The 17,370-nt window shown below is 39.1% G+C and overlaps 1 protein-coding gene across 1 annotated transcript; it reads left to right on the forward strand.

Moving 5' to 3' along the window:
* The first annotated feature begins 45 nt into the window (after nt 1-45).
* Nucleotides 46-16,906, forward strand: ncstn (nicastrin). The gene is made up of 17 exons (XM_042428606.1): nt 46-427; nt 2,421-2,522; nt 3,133-3,256; nt 3,702-3,823; nt 4,413-4,558; nt 5,510-5,654; nt 5,758-5,870; nt 6,936-7,088; nt 7,203-7,307; nt 7,986-8,063; nt 10,295-10,464; nt 10,572-10,674; nt 11,240-11,338; nt 11,752-11,839; nt 12,111-12,274; nt 12,721-12,936; nt 15,527-16,906. The coding sequence occupies exons 1-17, from the start codon at nt 370-372 to the stop codon at nt 15,647-15,649; spliced, it is 2,109 nt and encodes a 702-aa protein (XP_042284540.1). The 5' UTR covers nt 46-369; the 3' UTR covers nt 15,650-16,906.
* Nucleotides 16,907-17,370: the final 464 nt, after the last annotated feature.

A 17,370-nucleotide genomic window follows, 5' to 3' on the forward strand; every position in this document is an offset into this window, starting at 1 on the left:
CCATAACAACAATAAACACTTCAACGTACAAGGCACATTAGATAAGTACAGGAGAGGATTAGGGCTACGTGAAACATTTAATTAAGTTTGAACTCAGAACTCAAATTTCTCAAATATGACCCTAATCCTCTTCCGTAGAGAAGAAACATAAATCATGTGTAATAATGATGTGATAACGTAAATGATAATGATAGAAAAATAATAGTTTTCCAAACGTTGTACTTTAACTGAAGCTTAAAAATCCCGAGCTGCCATTTTGAGGAAGTCCTTGTCAGAGCAGCGGAACCAAACAGCGGAAGTCTCCTAAACCCGGACGATTTCCATGTCAACACTTCCTGTTGTGTTTTTCTGCTTTTTCAAACCAGGAAGATGGATTTGCTGTCGATCAAATGGACTATTAATTTGCTATTTTGTTGTCTTTTCGTCGGTAAGTTGTACTCTAACGGTGATGAATGTGAGTGTGTTTCCGCGTCCGGCGGTTGGCTTGACGGACTTCTTTGTGTTCGGGGCTCGCTGGATGCTAAGCTAGTCACTGTTGGGCTTTAATCTACAGTGCCGGTTTTTTTTAAAAACACAAGTTTTATAATAATCTTCGTTGTTGTTATAATTCTTGACCAGTTTCCACCAACTGAAAGGCAACAAGTGAACATATACTGCTTTTTCTGAGGTCCTTTCGGTTACTTCTGATAAGAGCGACTCAGCTTCAGCGTGACTGCTCGTGATTTCTCCGCTGCGGCCGCCCGGAGCTCAGATCAAACGTTACAACGTCAAACCAGATTAATGTACATTCATTAATCCGTAGTTTAACGTTAATTTGACTTTCACACTAAAACACTAGTGGTGGAAAGAAAAAAAGAACATTTACTCAAGTACTGTACAGTTTTGAGGTAGTTTTTACTTTTACTCCACTACATTTCAGAGGGAGATATTGTACTTTCTACTCCACTACGTTTATTTGACAGCTTTAGCTACTTTTCAGATGAAGATTTGACACAGTGAATAATATAACAAGCATTTAAAATACAATACATTGTTAAAGATGAAACCAGTGTTTTCCAACCTTTTTGAATTTTCTTATAAAAAGCAGTGTGTAGTTTCAGATGTCTATGAGTTGTTAACAGCTCCACCAAATAGTGATTTTTCCTTCTAAACTTCTCTCATGGTTTCATTTCAATAAATGTTCAAATGATCCAATATTTCACCAAAAATCAAAGATTAGAGAAAAAGTCCAAAAACTGAAAACAGATTTGTGTATCAGAACTTTCTTCTTTTCTCTCCCATTAATCATCTCAGGACCCCTCAGATTTATCTGGTGACTCTTGGGAGGGGCCCAAACCCTAGTTTGGGAACCACTGGACTAAACTAGCTAACTGATATAAAGTAGTTGAAACTAGCTCCACCTCCAGCAGCTACGACAGTAACATACTGCTCTAACACTGATGCTTCACTATTAATAATCTGATGATGTCATATATAATAATGTATAATAATGACTTCCTCCATTGCTGAAAAACATCTGGTAAATGCGGCATACAAGTGAGCCACTAAAATAACACTTTGTCTGAATTAAAGTGGTGTTTATTACTGCTGTTGCTCTGAGTGCTCTGGTGGAAAATGATCAGAAAAAAGGGAGGAATCCAATCCGCAACGCTTTTTTTTAAAAAAATGTTAAACCTGGATGAATGAAAGTTGGACCAGTGGCTGATAAGAGTTCAGGTACTAAATCCTGACTTATAGTGTGTTGAATTTAGTGACATCTAGCAGATCAGACTTGGCAGAAATGGAATAAAATATGTATATGTATGTTTTCACTAGTGTATAATCACCTGAAATTACAAGTCGTCGTGTTTTCGACACAAGTATCTCAAAAGGAGCTTCATTCACACCTGGTAAACTGGTCTTTTCAAACTATCACAAAGATAAACTTATGATGGATTTAAGAAGTTGTCCTGCTTTGTAAAAGCTTTATTTATTGGGACATTTTTATTTCACTTGCCCACGACATCAAATATGGAATCAATAGGGATCCAGCAACTTGCTCAAGGACACTTCAGCTTTGCAGAATGAGTGCACCTGGGCTTGAATCCAGGGTCACTGATTAAAAGACAGTGTTTCCATGAACTATAGCGCCCTGGTGCTCTGGTTGAAGGATACTTTTCCAAAGCAAAATTTGTGAAGGACATAAAACGACACAAAAATGCAGCAACATGGAAATATTGGAAGATTTTAACAATCAAATCTGCTCCTGCTTGTTCTAGGGAAGTATTCAAAAATTAATTTGACTAAACTTGACTAAAGTCCTTCCAATTCGTGTCATAATTTCCAGTTTCACTCTGTAATACTGTCTCGATTATAACTATGCCCTTATGTCATATTGCTCTTCTTTTTGCAGTTGTTACAGATGTTGTTTCCTCTTGCAGGTGTTGGCTGTAATTCAGTGGATAAGAAGATTTACGTGCATCTCAATTACACCGTCCCATGTGTCCGACTGCTCAATGCATCTCATCAAATAGGCTGCCAGTGTGAGTAAAGCAACAGGTTAAAGCGATGCCTCCTGCTCGTCACAGGTGTCTGTGATGCATCTCGATGACAAGTAAAAATGCTTGTTACAGTGTGTGTGTCCTCAAGCCCTCCGAGCGTCTTTCTTTCACTTGGTTTTTTGTAGTAAAATGCTCACTACACAATCTACTAAAAACAGTGCTTTAAAAGAATTTTATTAGGAGTTGCTTCAGGCAGTTTTACTGTGGAAACAGTTCTCGTTTGGATACTACACTAATAAATTCTGCGGCTGTGAGAGTAAGGAAGTGAATTTCAAAAGGAGATGAAAGAACACAAGTTTGAGATAAAAGTGGTATTCTCTCTGATAAATATCTTGAGTATCAAAGGATGCTCAAACACTTGTACTCAGCTGTCAAACTATAAAAACCCCCACCAGCAGCAGTTTTGTCTTTGCTGCACCAAATCGTTTAATCTCTGAACCCTTTCCTCTATGTTTCTGATAAGAGTTCAGGCCCGGTGGACACACACACACGCAGACATCCAGGCTCTCACTTGATATTTTTTTTTATCTGTTACAGCTGTCGTACCAGATGTCACGTTTGCTGATATTTCATTTCCTCTTTTGGATTTCAGCCTCTTTGTCAGGTGACGTGGGTGTGCTCCATGTGCTCGAGTCAGAGGAAAACCTGGACTGGGTCCTCCGCACTGGTCCCAATCCTCCTTATACAGTTATCCTGGAATCCTCTCTCTTCACCAGGTACAGTTTATAACACATCACACCCTGCAGAGGGAGTATCTAAAGCTCCTCTGCTGCTCATTTACTGTCATTTTTTTGACTTTTTTTGGATGTTCATCACACCACAGGCGACCGTAATCACGAGGTTAAAAACATTTGACTTCTGATAACACCTTCATGAACATTTGTTGTTATTTTTGACAAGTTATCAAACAAAAAGTAATCTAGTTTTTCGGCATTTATTACAGTCATTGAAGAAAAGTTTCAGTCTGTTTAGATCAGTAGATGAGTGTGTGGTTATGACGTCAGCATCCTGCAGATAAATCCACTTTTAATTAGTCGCTAAATTTTGAAAATGCGACTTGAAACTCAAACCACAGTTTCAAAAGAAGCTAACCCACGTCTGACCTGCATTTGTACCCGTATCATCTCCTCTGTCCCGTGCCGACTGTCTGCTGCCTGTCAGATCCATCATGATGAAGTTGAAGAACGGCTCCAGCAGGGTGGCTGGCGTTGCTGTCGTGGCGCCAAACACAAACCCGGCTGAGAACTTCTCTCCGCACACCACCTGTCCTAACGAGAACACAGGTGGGTGGTGGTTTGCACGCTAAGACTTGTCCCTCACTGCTCCAGCAACAAGTTAGAGACGAATATCAGGCGCATGATTCTCAGAAGGCACAGAGCTATTTGTGAGCATTTTCTGCAACATTACAGTGTCGCCAAATAACGACATCACACCTCAGTTTATATTTGAAGTCTGATAGCTTTATGTTTCTTCCTCTTTGGTTGCCACGGAGATAAATCCAATGCGTGACCGTAGTGCCTCCAAATATGATTTTTATTAGCTGTGCAAGAGGCAAGAATAGCTTGAGGCGCACAATCAAAAAGCTCTACATTGCCTTTAAAGATGGACTTCATTTATTTATTCATTTTGTTAAAAAATGTGTTTGTTTAAAGCAGGAAAATGTCCAAGGGGGGGTTCATACTTTTTAAAGACAGATTTTTCAAGCCTCTACTGTTCTGACTTTTTAGGAAATCTGGACCCTCGATGTTAATGACTGTTTGTCGCTTCTGTGTATTTACAAAACTCTGAAGAAATGTGTTCAGGCAGTACACACACTTCACGAGAGCCCTCATTAGTGCTGCTGCTGATATTTTCTCTCTGTATTTCCCTCAGGCGTGTATACAGAGAACTACGACCCAGCCTTGGCTCACTGTAACGTGACGGTGTGGAACCCACAGGGAAACGGTCTGTCCTACGAGGAGTTCGACTTCCCCATCTTCTCCTTGAAAGACGACAACGACACTCAGGTCATACGGCAGGTAAACACGACGGCAGGAGCTGACATTCGGTCTGTGAATCTCATTTGCATTGTTCAGCTGTATTGTCACTGCACAAAATGGCGGTCAAATAGTTTTTTTCAGTCGCCTCCGGTGTTTGAGAAAAGGCTACATTTCCAAAACTGTGCAGAGACAAAAAAAAAAAATCTGATCCACTTGAGTCCCAGTGACGGTTGAGATTAGGACCGGAGCCAAGAAAGCTGTAGCAGCACTCAAAATCATTTTCTCTCTGAAGCCGACATGTTGTGGCACATTTATATTGAGACGATTTGTCAAAACCCACAAATCATTAAGCGCTTTTCAACTGTTTTATGTGACAGATCATATTACAAGAGGTTTAAACTATCCTCTTCTGATGCAACGACGCTGGCGTGCATATGGTTCTTTTCCTCGGCGGGTTTCGTGTTTCACAGATTAAAGCTGACATCGCTGAGCGGCTGAGCTCAACGTGACCTGTGACTTTCAGTTTTGTTTTATCTCAGCTTTTTGATTTTTTGTTTGAGCTTTGCTGATAATGGTGGAACAGCGGCTTTCAAGTTGCCTTTCATTGCTGTGTCGGTTTGTTTTCTGACTTTCTACATTTTTCATTCACTCAGACTCGAGGTTGCATTTGGGTTTATTCGTATGAGTTTATGTGGTTGCTCCCTGCCAAAGTAGACTGTTCTATAAACTGAAATTAACTAGTTTAATCCCCACAACAGCGACTGTGTCAACGTGATAAATTGAGTCTCCGACCTGGTATTTAGAGCATTTTTGTGCCCAAACCTGCCACCAGAGCCAACTGCATACGCTCTAACTTGCTTTAAGGATTGAAAAGGATTTGAGATTCACCGAAACACTAACGTTAATGTGTTTTCTCCGCCTGTAAACATAAACCCACACATATATTAAGAGATATACGTTACATTTACGAATGCTTTTCTCCTTCCGCAGTGTTACTTGGATCATAACCGCCCCGTGAACGGCAGCGCTCCTCAGTACCCGCTGTGCGCCATGCAGCTCTACTCCCACATGTCCGCCGTCACCGACACAGCCACCTGCATGAGGAGGAACGACATCAACTTCAGCATCAGCCCGGGTATTTACACAACACGAATAAATGTCACACAACACACACACACACACACACAACCGATTCTAACATACGTCCATATTTGGGCTTGTTCTGTGTCTCCTTGTAGAGATGGTGTGTGACCCACTGGGTGACTACAACGTCTGGGCCTCTACCAAGCCCATCAACAACACAGCCAAGGGCCACAAGATGTGGGAGAGTGTGGTCATAGCGGCGGCCAGGGTGAGTCTGTTTTCTTCTAAAGTAAAAGGGATAAAAAGCGGAGTTTCACTACAGCACAACATGTGTTACTTATTAGCATTCAGACGCACGTGCGAGTTCATGAAAGCCGTTGACATTTCTACGGCCAGTGATCTCACTCGCTTTGAAAGCTTCGCAGCAGAGTCAAAGTGAAGTCCCGCTGTGTAATTTATGTCGTGCGATGTTACAGTCACGGTTACGTCAATGTTACTGACAGTTTTTGTGAGCTTTGCTTCTTCTGTAAAGAGAGCTATGAGAATAAAACACATACGGTGGTTTGAAAGTGATTACAAGGCAGCTGTGGTTAAATCAAGACAGATTTGAATATTTAAACCTTAGCAGTGCTTGTTCCTGATTGGCTGGTAAATTGACATTAAAGTCAGATGATAGGTCACCTCAAACAAAGTGCAAGATAGTTTATTTTTTTAAAAGAGTGGTCAAAATCAAAGCAGCAGAAGCAGAGATATCCTGACTTTTAGTCCTCCAATAGGGGTCAAGCTCTTAAAGTGTTGGCTCCTACATTTCCCACAATGCAACCAAGCATCTTCTCTAATAATAGAAATCTCCTATAGAGTAACAGAACACATTATACGACTTGTACTACCCATGCCAACTAAATTTAACTTAACATGTACAATCAGTCGAGTTCCTCTTTATTTACAGAAAGGTTAAACCTTTTTTAAGTAACATGCTGTTCTTTGTCTTCCCTTCTTTTATAGACATTAGTAATAACCTTAATTACAGTAATGATGGCTCTTTTCCCTTTAGATGTCCTAGTAAAGCAAAGCCAGTGAGGCAGCAGTGTATTATTTCTTTCTTATCATGTGTTAGAAACACGTAGTTGATCTGTGAAGTAAGTAAAATACACAAACTTGCTCGTCTCTTCATATTCTCCTTAACATAAACTAGATTTCCGTGTAGTTTGTGGCTTCATTTTGATTTATGGGATGATTTAAAAAAAATAGGTCATTGCAAGTTTAGCTGAACTACTTACCTACATATGGTCTCTGCTTGATGGATCCTCCTCTCTTCTTCTCTCCTCTGCAGTTGGACAGCAGGTCTTTCTTCTTTGACATCGCTCCAGGAGCAGACAGTGGCGTCTCAGGGTTTGTCACCCTCCTGGCGGCCGCTCACGCTCTGCGTGAGGCCACCCAGGAGGCCCAGCTTAACCGCACCATCCTCTACACCTTCTTCCAAGGGGTCAGTTCTTTACACACTAATGTGTTCACCACTGTGCTTGACAAACCTGCCAAATCTGAATGTCTTATTCAGACATACTCATGTTTTGTTTTTTTTATACATTTTTGTCCCCAGGAAACCTTTGACTACATTGGCAGCTCGAGGATGGTTTATGATATGGAGAACAAAAATTTTGCTGTGGATCTGGATAATGTCCACTCAGTACTGGAGATTGGACAGGTGTGTATTTTACACTTTTCTTGTAACTGTAAGTATCAACCTGCAGAGACAGCCAGATTTTAAGGGAATACTAAAAGTAGGTTTCTTCTTCTTCTTCTTCTTCTTCTTCTTCTTCTTCTTCTTCTTCTTCTTCTTCTTCTTCTTCTTCTTCTTCTTCTTCTTCTTATTATTCTTATTCTTATTATTATTCTTATTCTTATTCTTATTCTTATTCTTCTTATTATTATTATTACTCAAATGCAGAGCTGGGTATTGCTTGATTTATTTCAATACGAGGGCCAATACCAAACCTGAGATGCTGAACCAACACCAAATGATCTAGTTTAAAACTGGCAAAATTATGATTGATGAAATGATAAATCAGAAGCACAAAGAATAAGTATACAAGACTGCTTGGCCTGTTTTTAATATTCGATGCTATGGATGCATTTCAGTCGTTACCAAAAAGTACAGACATTAATGACCCATTAAACCATGATTACTTATAAAGAATGACTCAATTTTCAAAGTTATGGTAGAAACATTTTGATGCCAAAATAATTGTATCTGTACCGTGTATCTTTTGCATCACCACTGTGAGCAGAATCAGTAAAGAATATGTACTTTGGGTTTGTTATTGTAATGTTATAAAGCTGCATGTTAAATGTTGAGTTTCACAGTTGTATTTGTTGACTCTAGGTGGGGCTCCGTACTGACTCCAAACTGTGGCTCCACTCTGATCCTGTGTCGAGGAGGAACAGCAGCGTCAATGATGAGGTTTGTATTTGGTTTCCTCTCTTTTCTTTCAGCATTCCTCCACCAATACATTCAGTGCATTTATATGCGCTTCAGTAACCAGGTTACTCAGAGAAACCAGGTTACTCAGGTAACAGGGCAACATGTTTACATGCACTGTAATAACCCGGTTACTGTAAATCTGCAAATACATGCAGCAGATGAGTAACCGGATTTTGCAGCAGCCCGTGACCTTATTCTGGAAGCGCAGTCGACAGATATGACTTGCATTAAAGGCTGCTTTCTTTTCTTTGTTGTGTCTGTGTGTCTGTGTCAGAGCAGACAGAACAGAGCTTCTCACAGCGTGAATTCAACAAACAGTCAAATGTTCAGCTGTAGAAACTGACGTATTTAGACTTCTACAGGCTACTTTCTGTTAGTTTCAGTTTTAGTTGAACTTTGGATGGAATTACTTGAAATACGAGGAAGCATCGCTCAGTGTAATTATTGCTCCCTTATCATGCACATACGCACTTGTAAAAAGCTGATTAGAAACCCTTTTGCATGTATACGTGGCAGAGTAATAATATAATAAGATTTATTTACAAAGCACTTTTTCAAACAGAGTTACTAAGTGCTTTACATGGGAGAACCAAGATAAAACAATTCAGTGCAGTAAAATGTAATAACATCATGCTCCTAAATGTGCAGAGATTTGACATAATACCCAACAGTAAAATAATTTAATTATAGTAAAAAAGGGTGAAATAATCAATAGAACAGATAAAACATATTGGAGCTAAATGACATTAGTAAAAGGCTTTTTTGAGGTAACCTGACCACAAAAGCCTGGTCTCCTTTAGTCTTTAGCAGGACTTAGGAACAGCCTAAAAAATCTGTATCACATTGAACAAACACCAGGATTGAAACAGGGACAGATGTGGAACCAAATACGTAATACCCTTAAAGGGGATCATGCACATTTCCAGGTCTGTATTTTTATTCTGGGGCTCTACTGGAATATCTTTGCATGATTTACACTCACACTTATTTATCTCATACTGGCCCGGAGGCTACATAAACAAAAAATAGTAGTAGGATTTCACTTCTTGTTCTTTACTCAAAATATAAACTTCTCAAATACATCTGTACATGTTCGAGCCCAAATTAGATCTGAAATATTTGAGTGGACAACGTGAACAACTTGTGGAACGTTAGTAACAAAAGGTAGAGAACAAACGGTCGTTAGTGGGCGTGAGCGAACAATCTGACATCATCATCATGAGGAGGTAAAATTGCAAAGTGTTGAGAGAAAGCTAATTTATTACATATGTTCACCTCAAATTTTGGAACTTTAACCATGTTTAAAGATGAACTATGTAAGATTTGGCCCCCTGCACCAAACAAATAGGGGGCAGCATATCAACAGAAAGCACAGTCCCCCCATTACCCCCACCCCCACCACCACCACTACACATAGAATTATCACTCACTGAATATAGCATAAAGCTTACTGTTTACAGTGAATCTGTGCTGTTGCGTCATCAAGATATCAAAATGCTATGAAGACATTACATCCACCAGCTGACCAGCTGTCTCACCCTGCCAGCAGCTGCAGCAACGGCGTCTCCAAACAACGTCAGCGCAAATTTCTAAATAGGCGTTATTTGGATAAATATTCCACATATTGGGAATCTAAATGGTTATTTGCTCACCTGAAGATATATTAAAACTAAATAAAGTGACATCAACACTTCAGCCTTGCTCAAAATGTCTGCCGTGGTGACTCGGAGCAGCGCTACTTCCTCTCCCTCTCATGTTGGACTGAGGGCAGACTGGGCGCTACAGCTACAGTATTACGAGAAAGGACAGAACGGGGCTAGCTGGTTAGCATGCTAACTTCAGTAGATATCTCTACAACACAATACATATATGTCTCTGACACAACGTCAAAACTTTATTTCTTCACATTCATTATTTTAGTTCATGTTTTAAACTTAAATTCTGGCCAAATCTTACATAGTGCACCTTTTAAAATAGACATCTGACATTATAACAGTGTCACAATAACAGAAAATCACTTAAAGCATATGTCCCCTTTAAGCCTTGTATATAAAATAATGTTCAAATATTTCTGAGTTGATGATTAAATGTGCAGCTCACTGTTAATTAGAATATTAAATGACAGATTAAGACCACACTTTAAACATAAAAAAGGAGACTTAAAAAACAGAAAAGCAATGTATCACTTTTCATTCATTCTTGTGTTTCAGGTGAGGAAGCTCATTGAAAACCTGCACTCGGTTGCCACAAATTTAAACTTCACACTACAGGAGCCCAATGTCTCTCAGCCGCTCCCGCCCTCGTCCTTCCAGCGTTTCCTGCGGGCTCGGCCGATCCCTGGCATCGTTATCGAGGATCACCAGTCTTCTTTCAACAACAGGTGAAGGATCTCTTTAAAACACACATTTAATCACGTTTAATTATAATGATTGGCTCTGTTGCCTCAAAGAACTGTCACGTTTGTTAATTTATCTTTCTGTTCTGCAGGTTCTATGAGAGTATGTACGATAACGCAGAATACCTGAAAATATCTTACCCACCAAACCTGACGCCAGAGGAGCAGCTGGAGTTTGTCACGGACACAGCGAAGGTACTGCTGTTATCACCAGTTAACAATGTTCAAAATGTGAGATAATGGTGTGTAGTTGGAGAGACTTTTTTTTTAAAATCTGTAAATATCTGTGTTTATTTTGAATTTTTAAAAAAAACGTGTGAAAATCTGGAAAACAAATACAAAAACGCAGCAGAAATTTGCAATTTGCAGCACAAATACCACATAGATTTTATATTAATTCTGTATTTCCTTAGTTTGAGAAACTAAAAGAAGGTATTTATCAGCTTAATTGCATCTTAAATCTTCACATTCAGAGATGTCATAAACATAAGGGCATGTTCGCTGTCAAATGAGTCACTGATCTGTTCTTTTTTTAAAAATGTGAATTTTTTGTTTTGACAAATCAAATAAAACTGAACAAGAGTGTTATTATTCACTTTATAACCATAAAACGTACTTAAAATAGTTGTACTTACGTTTAGGAGCAGGTAGTCGTGTCATCATCTAACATCCTTCTCATCTATTGCTGACAGTTAGTTCTTATCGGGCGTTCAACTCTCTTCTCTTACTAAGATTTCCTGCATTTCTCTGCATCTTTCAGGCTCTGACTGAGGTGGCCACCATGGTCGCTCGAGCTCTGTACAAGCAGGCAGGAGGAGCAGACGCGCAGCTGATCAAAATCAACGCAGACCCTAAAATAGTAAGACTGACGGATTTCATTTCACGAGTAATAAGACATGTTTCAAGCTATACAGCTACTTAACTCTACAAGTTCACTATTCCTACTGTATATGTCAGTTTGTACTACTTGTTACTCTGTCTTCTACTCCACCTTAGTGGTGAGAAAAGTCTTAAAATGCCCATAATTATTTTATTTAAAGTCAGTTTAGAAGGCTGGAAAATATTGGGTTGCTGCTTTCATTTTCTAGCTTTTTTTGGAGGATGACACTGTCCTTGAGTTCATAAAAACGAGGTTTGACACACTCTGTTTACCTTTTAACAATTTTCTTGGTCTCTCCTGTGAAGATTTCTTATCGATTACTTTTTTTTTTTTCTTCCTTTCATCTCTCATCTTGAAGAAGTGATCATCGGTGACTGTTTTCTCTCCCTCAGGTGACCCAAATGCTGTACGGTTTCCTTGTTCGTTCAAATAACGCCTGGTTCCAGCAAATGATCCCTTCAGACCTCATGAGCCATCTGAGTGAGTTTAGATATAAGCTAATCTTTTTTTTTTTACTACACCCATATGACAGAGTCGGGAAATAACTGCCATCAATACAAGGTTAATTATCAAATAAGGAGAGATCTGGGGATGAAATAATAAATGTCATCACTGCACTTAAGTAAATTTACTCTTCTCAAGAGAGCCATGTGGGCAATTAGCGACCTTTTTTAATATTAGGGTTTTAAGAAAGCTGAGATGGAGACTCTATTAAGTGTAATCTTTTACCGTTCTGTTTTCCGTCTTCCAGAGGACAACCCTACAAACTTCTATGTCGGCGTGGCCCAGCAGTCCAGCGAACCAACCCTCCTGGTCCAACACCTGCTGGCTAACTTCACCGGCAGCACCATCAACATCACCCAGGAAAACTGCCAGAGCCAGAGAGAAGATGAGAACGACAAGGAGAGCAAACATGTAAGACATACAGCTGTCTTCTTTTATTAACTTATTTAGGTTTAGTTTATTTAATTTGAGACAAATGATAGCACCAAGAATAAACGTTATACTACAAAATGTCAAGAATGCATCTCAAATCTCATTTATTTCATGTTTTTTTATTAACAACTTGAGGAAGTTAGTCAAGATAAAAAGGGAAAAGTTGTCAACAAAACTCAAAACCTGTATTAAATCAAAATTTAGGTGGGCTACATGAGATATTAATGAGGACAAAATGTATTTAAAAATGTCATTTTGTAATATAAAAATAAAAATTTACTAGATAAATGAAGAATAAAGGTAACTTGTGTTGCCTCCTGTTGGTGACAAGTAGGAATTGCAACATTAGCTCGCCTTCGGATACACGTTTCCTCAAATAAAAAAAGACGATAACAACACAAACTTTCTTCTTCCTCCTCCGTCAGTTGTACTACTACATGTGGGTCCAAGGTGCGGCTCCTCCCAACAGTACGAAGAGGGAGGGTTTCTGCGTACGCTCCACCGTTCGCCTCTCCAAAGCGCTGTCCCCGGCCTTCGACCCGCTGCGAGAGTTCACCTCCAAAGACTACTCAACGTGGACAGAGTCCAGGTGGAAGACCATCAAAGGACGCATTTTCCTGGTGGCCAGCCACGAACTGGAGGTAGATCCGCCTTTCACTCCTTAGTGTTAAAGACAATATATGTAACACACACGTACGCAGATTATTTCCTTTAGTGATTTAATTGATGGTTCACATATTGTAGCAAGTCTGGAATTTAAAGTGATAAACTAGATTAATGTGTGGCTCATTAAAAGAACATTAATTATGACGAAGTGTATGTTTACTGAAGGTAGGTCATCAAAATATAGATGTTTCAAATCATTTTTAGTATTTAGGCTCTAAGTCTTTTGTAAGTCAGACTCCCTCTTGGTTAAATTCTTATTTGCTTTACACCAAATATGTTTCTAAGTGCATCAAGCAAATACAGATTCCTTAACAAGTAGGATGCCGGCACAAATTATCCTTTTCTTGGGTAATTACTCAACAGAGCACCAAATAGTTAAAACTGTGTAAATATTAGGAAAGCAGCGTTCTCACAGACTCGTTTCTGTACTTCAATTAATTAAATAAACCGAGTCTAATTAAATCTGATGAAGAGCAATTAGCACAAAATGTCTTTTTTTTTTTTTTTTTACCATTTGTGCATTAAATAAGATTTGATGGAAGCCCATCAGTGTGCAATCAGACTGTTAATTATTAGATTATTAAGAAAGCGAAGTGGGATTTAAATTTGATCTGTTATTCAAATTAAAATACATATTTTACCCATGAACTTCAAATTACATACACTTTATATCACTCATAACGACGAATATCACAAGCTTTTATTTCCTGACTTCCTGGCAGCTGCTTGTTTTTGTTCGTGTTAGCAGGGAATGATAATCGCTTTGCAGAGGCTTGAAACTTGCTTGAAAAAGCAGATTCTCCACAGTTAATATCTTGTTCCCTTGTTTTTGGTCAAAGATGATGTTTTATCACATGTCAGTGCAGTTGAGAGACGCCTTTTCTTTGTTGGGGAATATCAGGGTTTATGGGAAATCTTTGGCTGCCTGACAGCAACTTTATATGCAAGAAATAACTAAACTCGCATCTTCCTTTTAACAGCATCTGTCTTCTTTTGTTGTTTCTCCTCTGATGTAACTTTTTTTAACAATATTGTTTGTAGATGTGGTGCTTTAAACAGTCAGACTGGACTAAACCAGCAGTTAAAGTTTCCAAAACTGCAGCAATGGATGGACTCTAACAACAAAAATCAATCTTTTCTGAATGTTGACAGTGATTGATCACCTCTCTCCAGCAAGCTTCTACAAGTTCATTACCACATTATAGAGAAATAATCTGACATAATCTGTTTTATCTCTGTCAAGTCACCATTTACAGCCACTTAGTGTATAATTTTTATGTAGTTATCTTTCAAATTATTCTGACGGTTAAAGCTTTTTAATGTAGAAAAAATTAGATGATCCAGGAAGAAATTAGTGCAGTTTCTGTCAGCCATTTATCTCAGTGTTGTGAAGTGTTTTGCAGTCTGCCACAGTGTCGACCACTGGGGGCGCAAGAGTCAGAAATTCTCCTTTTAATGGCTTTAAAGCTGCGCTAATCTAATATTTTTTATATCAGCATCGTATCAAATGACTACAGTCATTGTAGGGATGAACCCACAGATAATATTCACTGGTTCCCCTTCAGCTCCACTAAGTAGTTTAAGTGTCTTTCAGCTCATTGTTTTGGTTTCACTGCAGCTGAAAAGCCAGATATTTCCCTCAGGAGGTGTTGGAGAGTGAATAGCGCACTTAAATTCATCAGGTGTACAGAGACATGACTCCAAATGAAAGCTAATGTTGCTTCGTGTCTGCTGGATGTGTAAATAGGCTATAGTTTGCTAATATTTTTGCCATATTAACATTATAAGGTGATAATGTCAATGATGTGTTTACAGCTGCCAAATCAATTAATGCTGCTTTATTGTATTGTTGTTTTGCATTTTTTGCAATTAAAACATTAAAAAAAGAATAATATATCAATAAGAATTTGATGGAGGAAAAAGTTAAATTAATTGAAACCTGGAGGTTAAAAGGTCAATGTGATAACTTCTGGTATGTTTGGATTCCTTTAAACCTGCATTAACTGATATTTTGGCCACTTGGGGGCAGCAGAAACAAGTTGTGAACACAACACTGCTATATCGTCACCTTTTAAGCTGATATGTTGAACTTGTTAGCAAACAGTTGCTTATTTCCACATCCAGCTGATACGGAGCAACATTATTTTTCATTCGGAGTCGTGTTTCTGTCAGGCTGGTGAATATAAGTCCAATATTCACTCTCTGTTAGCTCTGTATTTACTCTCTACCAACTACTGAGGGAAATATCTGGCTGTTGAGCTGCTAAATGCTCCACTATGTTCACCAGCTAGTTGCTAACTGTGTCTGTTTGCTGTTTGGTGCTGAGCAGGTAGTGCACAGTGGCTTTTTAGAGCTTTTTTCTCTGGAAACAGCTGCCTGCTGCGGCCAAAAACGACACTATGAGACTACTGAGAGTGAACCAAAACAGTAAAGTTGCAGCCGGACAGTTAAACAATGAGCTGAAACTCAATATAAAACTCTGTAAAGCTGAGTGGAGCTGGTGAGCCGTTTTTTAAGTTTTCCATGTAGATTTTTCTATCGCTAAACCTCCTCTCCCTCCCTCAGATGTTGACGCTGGGCGTGGGTGTTGGCGTGCTGCTAACGTCCCTACTGCTGACGTACTTCATGAGCTCAAAGGCCGACATACTCTTCAGCTCAGGGAGGGAGCCGACCAACGCCACGTACTGATCCACACACCCTCAGAGGAGACGCAGACCCACGACCACTACTACTTCTATTACTACTACTACTTCTATCCCAAGCAGACATGGACCGGTTTTTTTTTTGGTTTTTTTTAAAAACACATCAACAGTAGGTACACAGACAGGTTATTCAAAGAAGCAGAGGGGTGTTTTTTTTCTTGGTTTTTTTTTTGTTTTGTTTTTTTAAGACGACGACTCCATGTTTATGGACTCACTCAGGTGAGGTGTGACATGAGGACTGGACCGGACTGGATTGGCCTGGATGGATCTGGACTCATCAGGGTCAGAAAACACTGGTCAGGCACCAGCGGGCCCTGGGAGTGGAAAAGATGTTTATATTTCTTTGGTTTTTAGGGTTTGTTTTTTTTTTTCTTTTTATTGTCAGAGAATGTTTTGTTTACTGTGTCATGGGATAGGCACTAAACATTGACCATTATTGTGTGTGTGTGTGTGTGTGTGTGTGTGTGCATGTGCGTGCGTACATGTGCATATATAAATGACAGCGTGAGTGAGCGACAGCTATCGTGTGATTCTGTGTGTACGAACAATTATGAGTGTGTGTGAGTGTGTGTGTGTGTGTGTGTGTGTGTGTGTGTGGGAACTTTGTATGAGGATTGCGATGGTATGTGCAATACTGTAGCCGTCTTCTCTGTCATGTAGTTAATTTATCAATCAGTTCTAATGATAAGAAACCACTTTCTGAGTCAAAGAACAAGTAGTCAAATTTTAAATTACGGTTTTGCATTAATCTGGGAATGTATGATGGAGAAAACATTAAGATGAGTTCTGGCTCCTATGAAGGTGAAAAAAAACAACCCTCAGAAAATGTAGAAAATTATCAACAAAAAAAAAAAAAAAAAAATTGTTCAGTCCGAGAACACGTTTAAACTACACGTTTGTAGTTTTCGACCCATTTCGGTGTCACAGAGTCGGCTGTGGCTGGAAGACACTTCACTTCATATCGATCAGCTGCCAAAATCTTCAAATCCAGTCAGAAAATCTTCTGCTTAGAGAAAAGAAATTGGAGTTTTTGACGCTGACAAGGCGCTGGTACTCTGGCTGTGCACTCTTTTTTTTTTTGGTTCGTACCTTTTCACAAGGTTTCTTTTTACGATGATGTCTGAGAATTGATGCAACAACACACGAGTGGTTTTAATTATAATGATGGATGTTCATTTGATGGCTGGAATCAATGACCAATTGTGATGCCTTTGATGAAGAAATAAACATTGCTTTTCCAGTTTTTCTTTCATAATGGTTTGAATTGAACACAAAAATAAACAAAATGTCGACAGACGCCTCGAGACACATAATTGATGTTTAAGCCTGAAGAAATTACTGCCAGAGGTGAACGTTTAGCAAACCAGAAAAGGTCTAATAATACCTTTTAGTCGTGTTATCTAAATCACAAATTCTGAACTTTTTCTGACCTTATGACCCTTTAAAATGAAAAAGGATGTTTGTGAGTTGTGAACATTTCATCCAGTTTTATCTTTCAAAGGCCTAAAGAGGAAAAACTCTCCTGTAAAATTATGTTTCTTCTTGGTTCTTATCCTGTTAAATCATCTTGTGACCCCCAAATTTACCTTGTGACCCACTGGAGGGGTCCCTACCCACAGGTTGGGAACCACTGACCTCTTTTAAAACATTGGAAAAATACATACCATTCTTTCTTTTTTCTTTTATCTTTAAATCTAAAGTTCAGTT

The sequence above is a fragment of the Thunnus maccoyii genome, chromosome 12 (genome assembly GCF_910596095.1).
Source record: "Thunnus maccoyii chromosome 12, fThuMac1.1, whole genome shotgun sequence".
Taxonomy (NCBI): Eukaryota; Metazoa; Chordata; class Actinopteri; order Scombriformes; family Scombridae; genus Thunnus; species Thunnus maccoyii.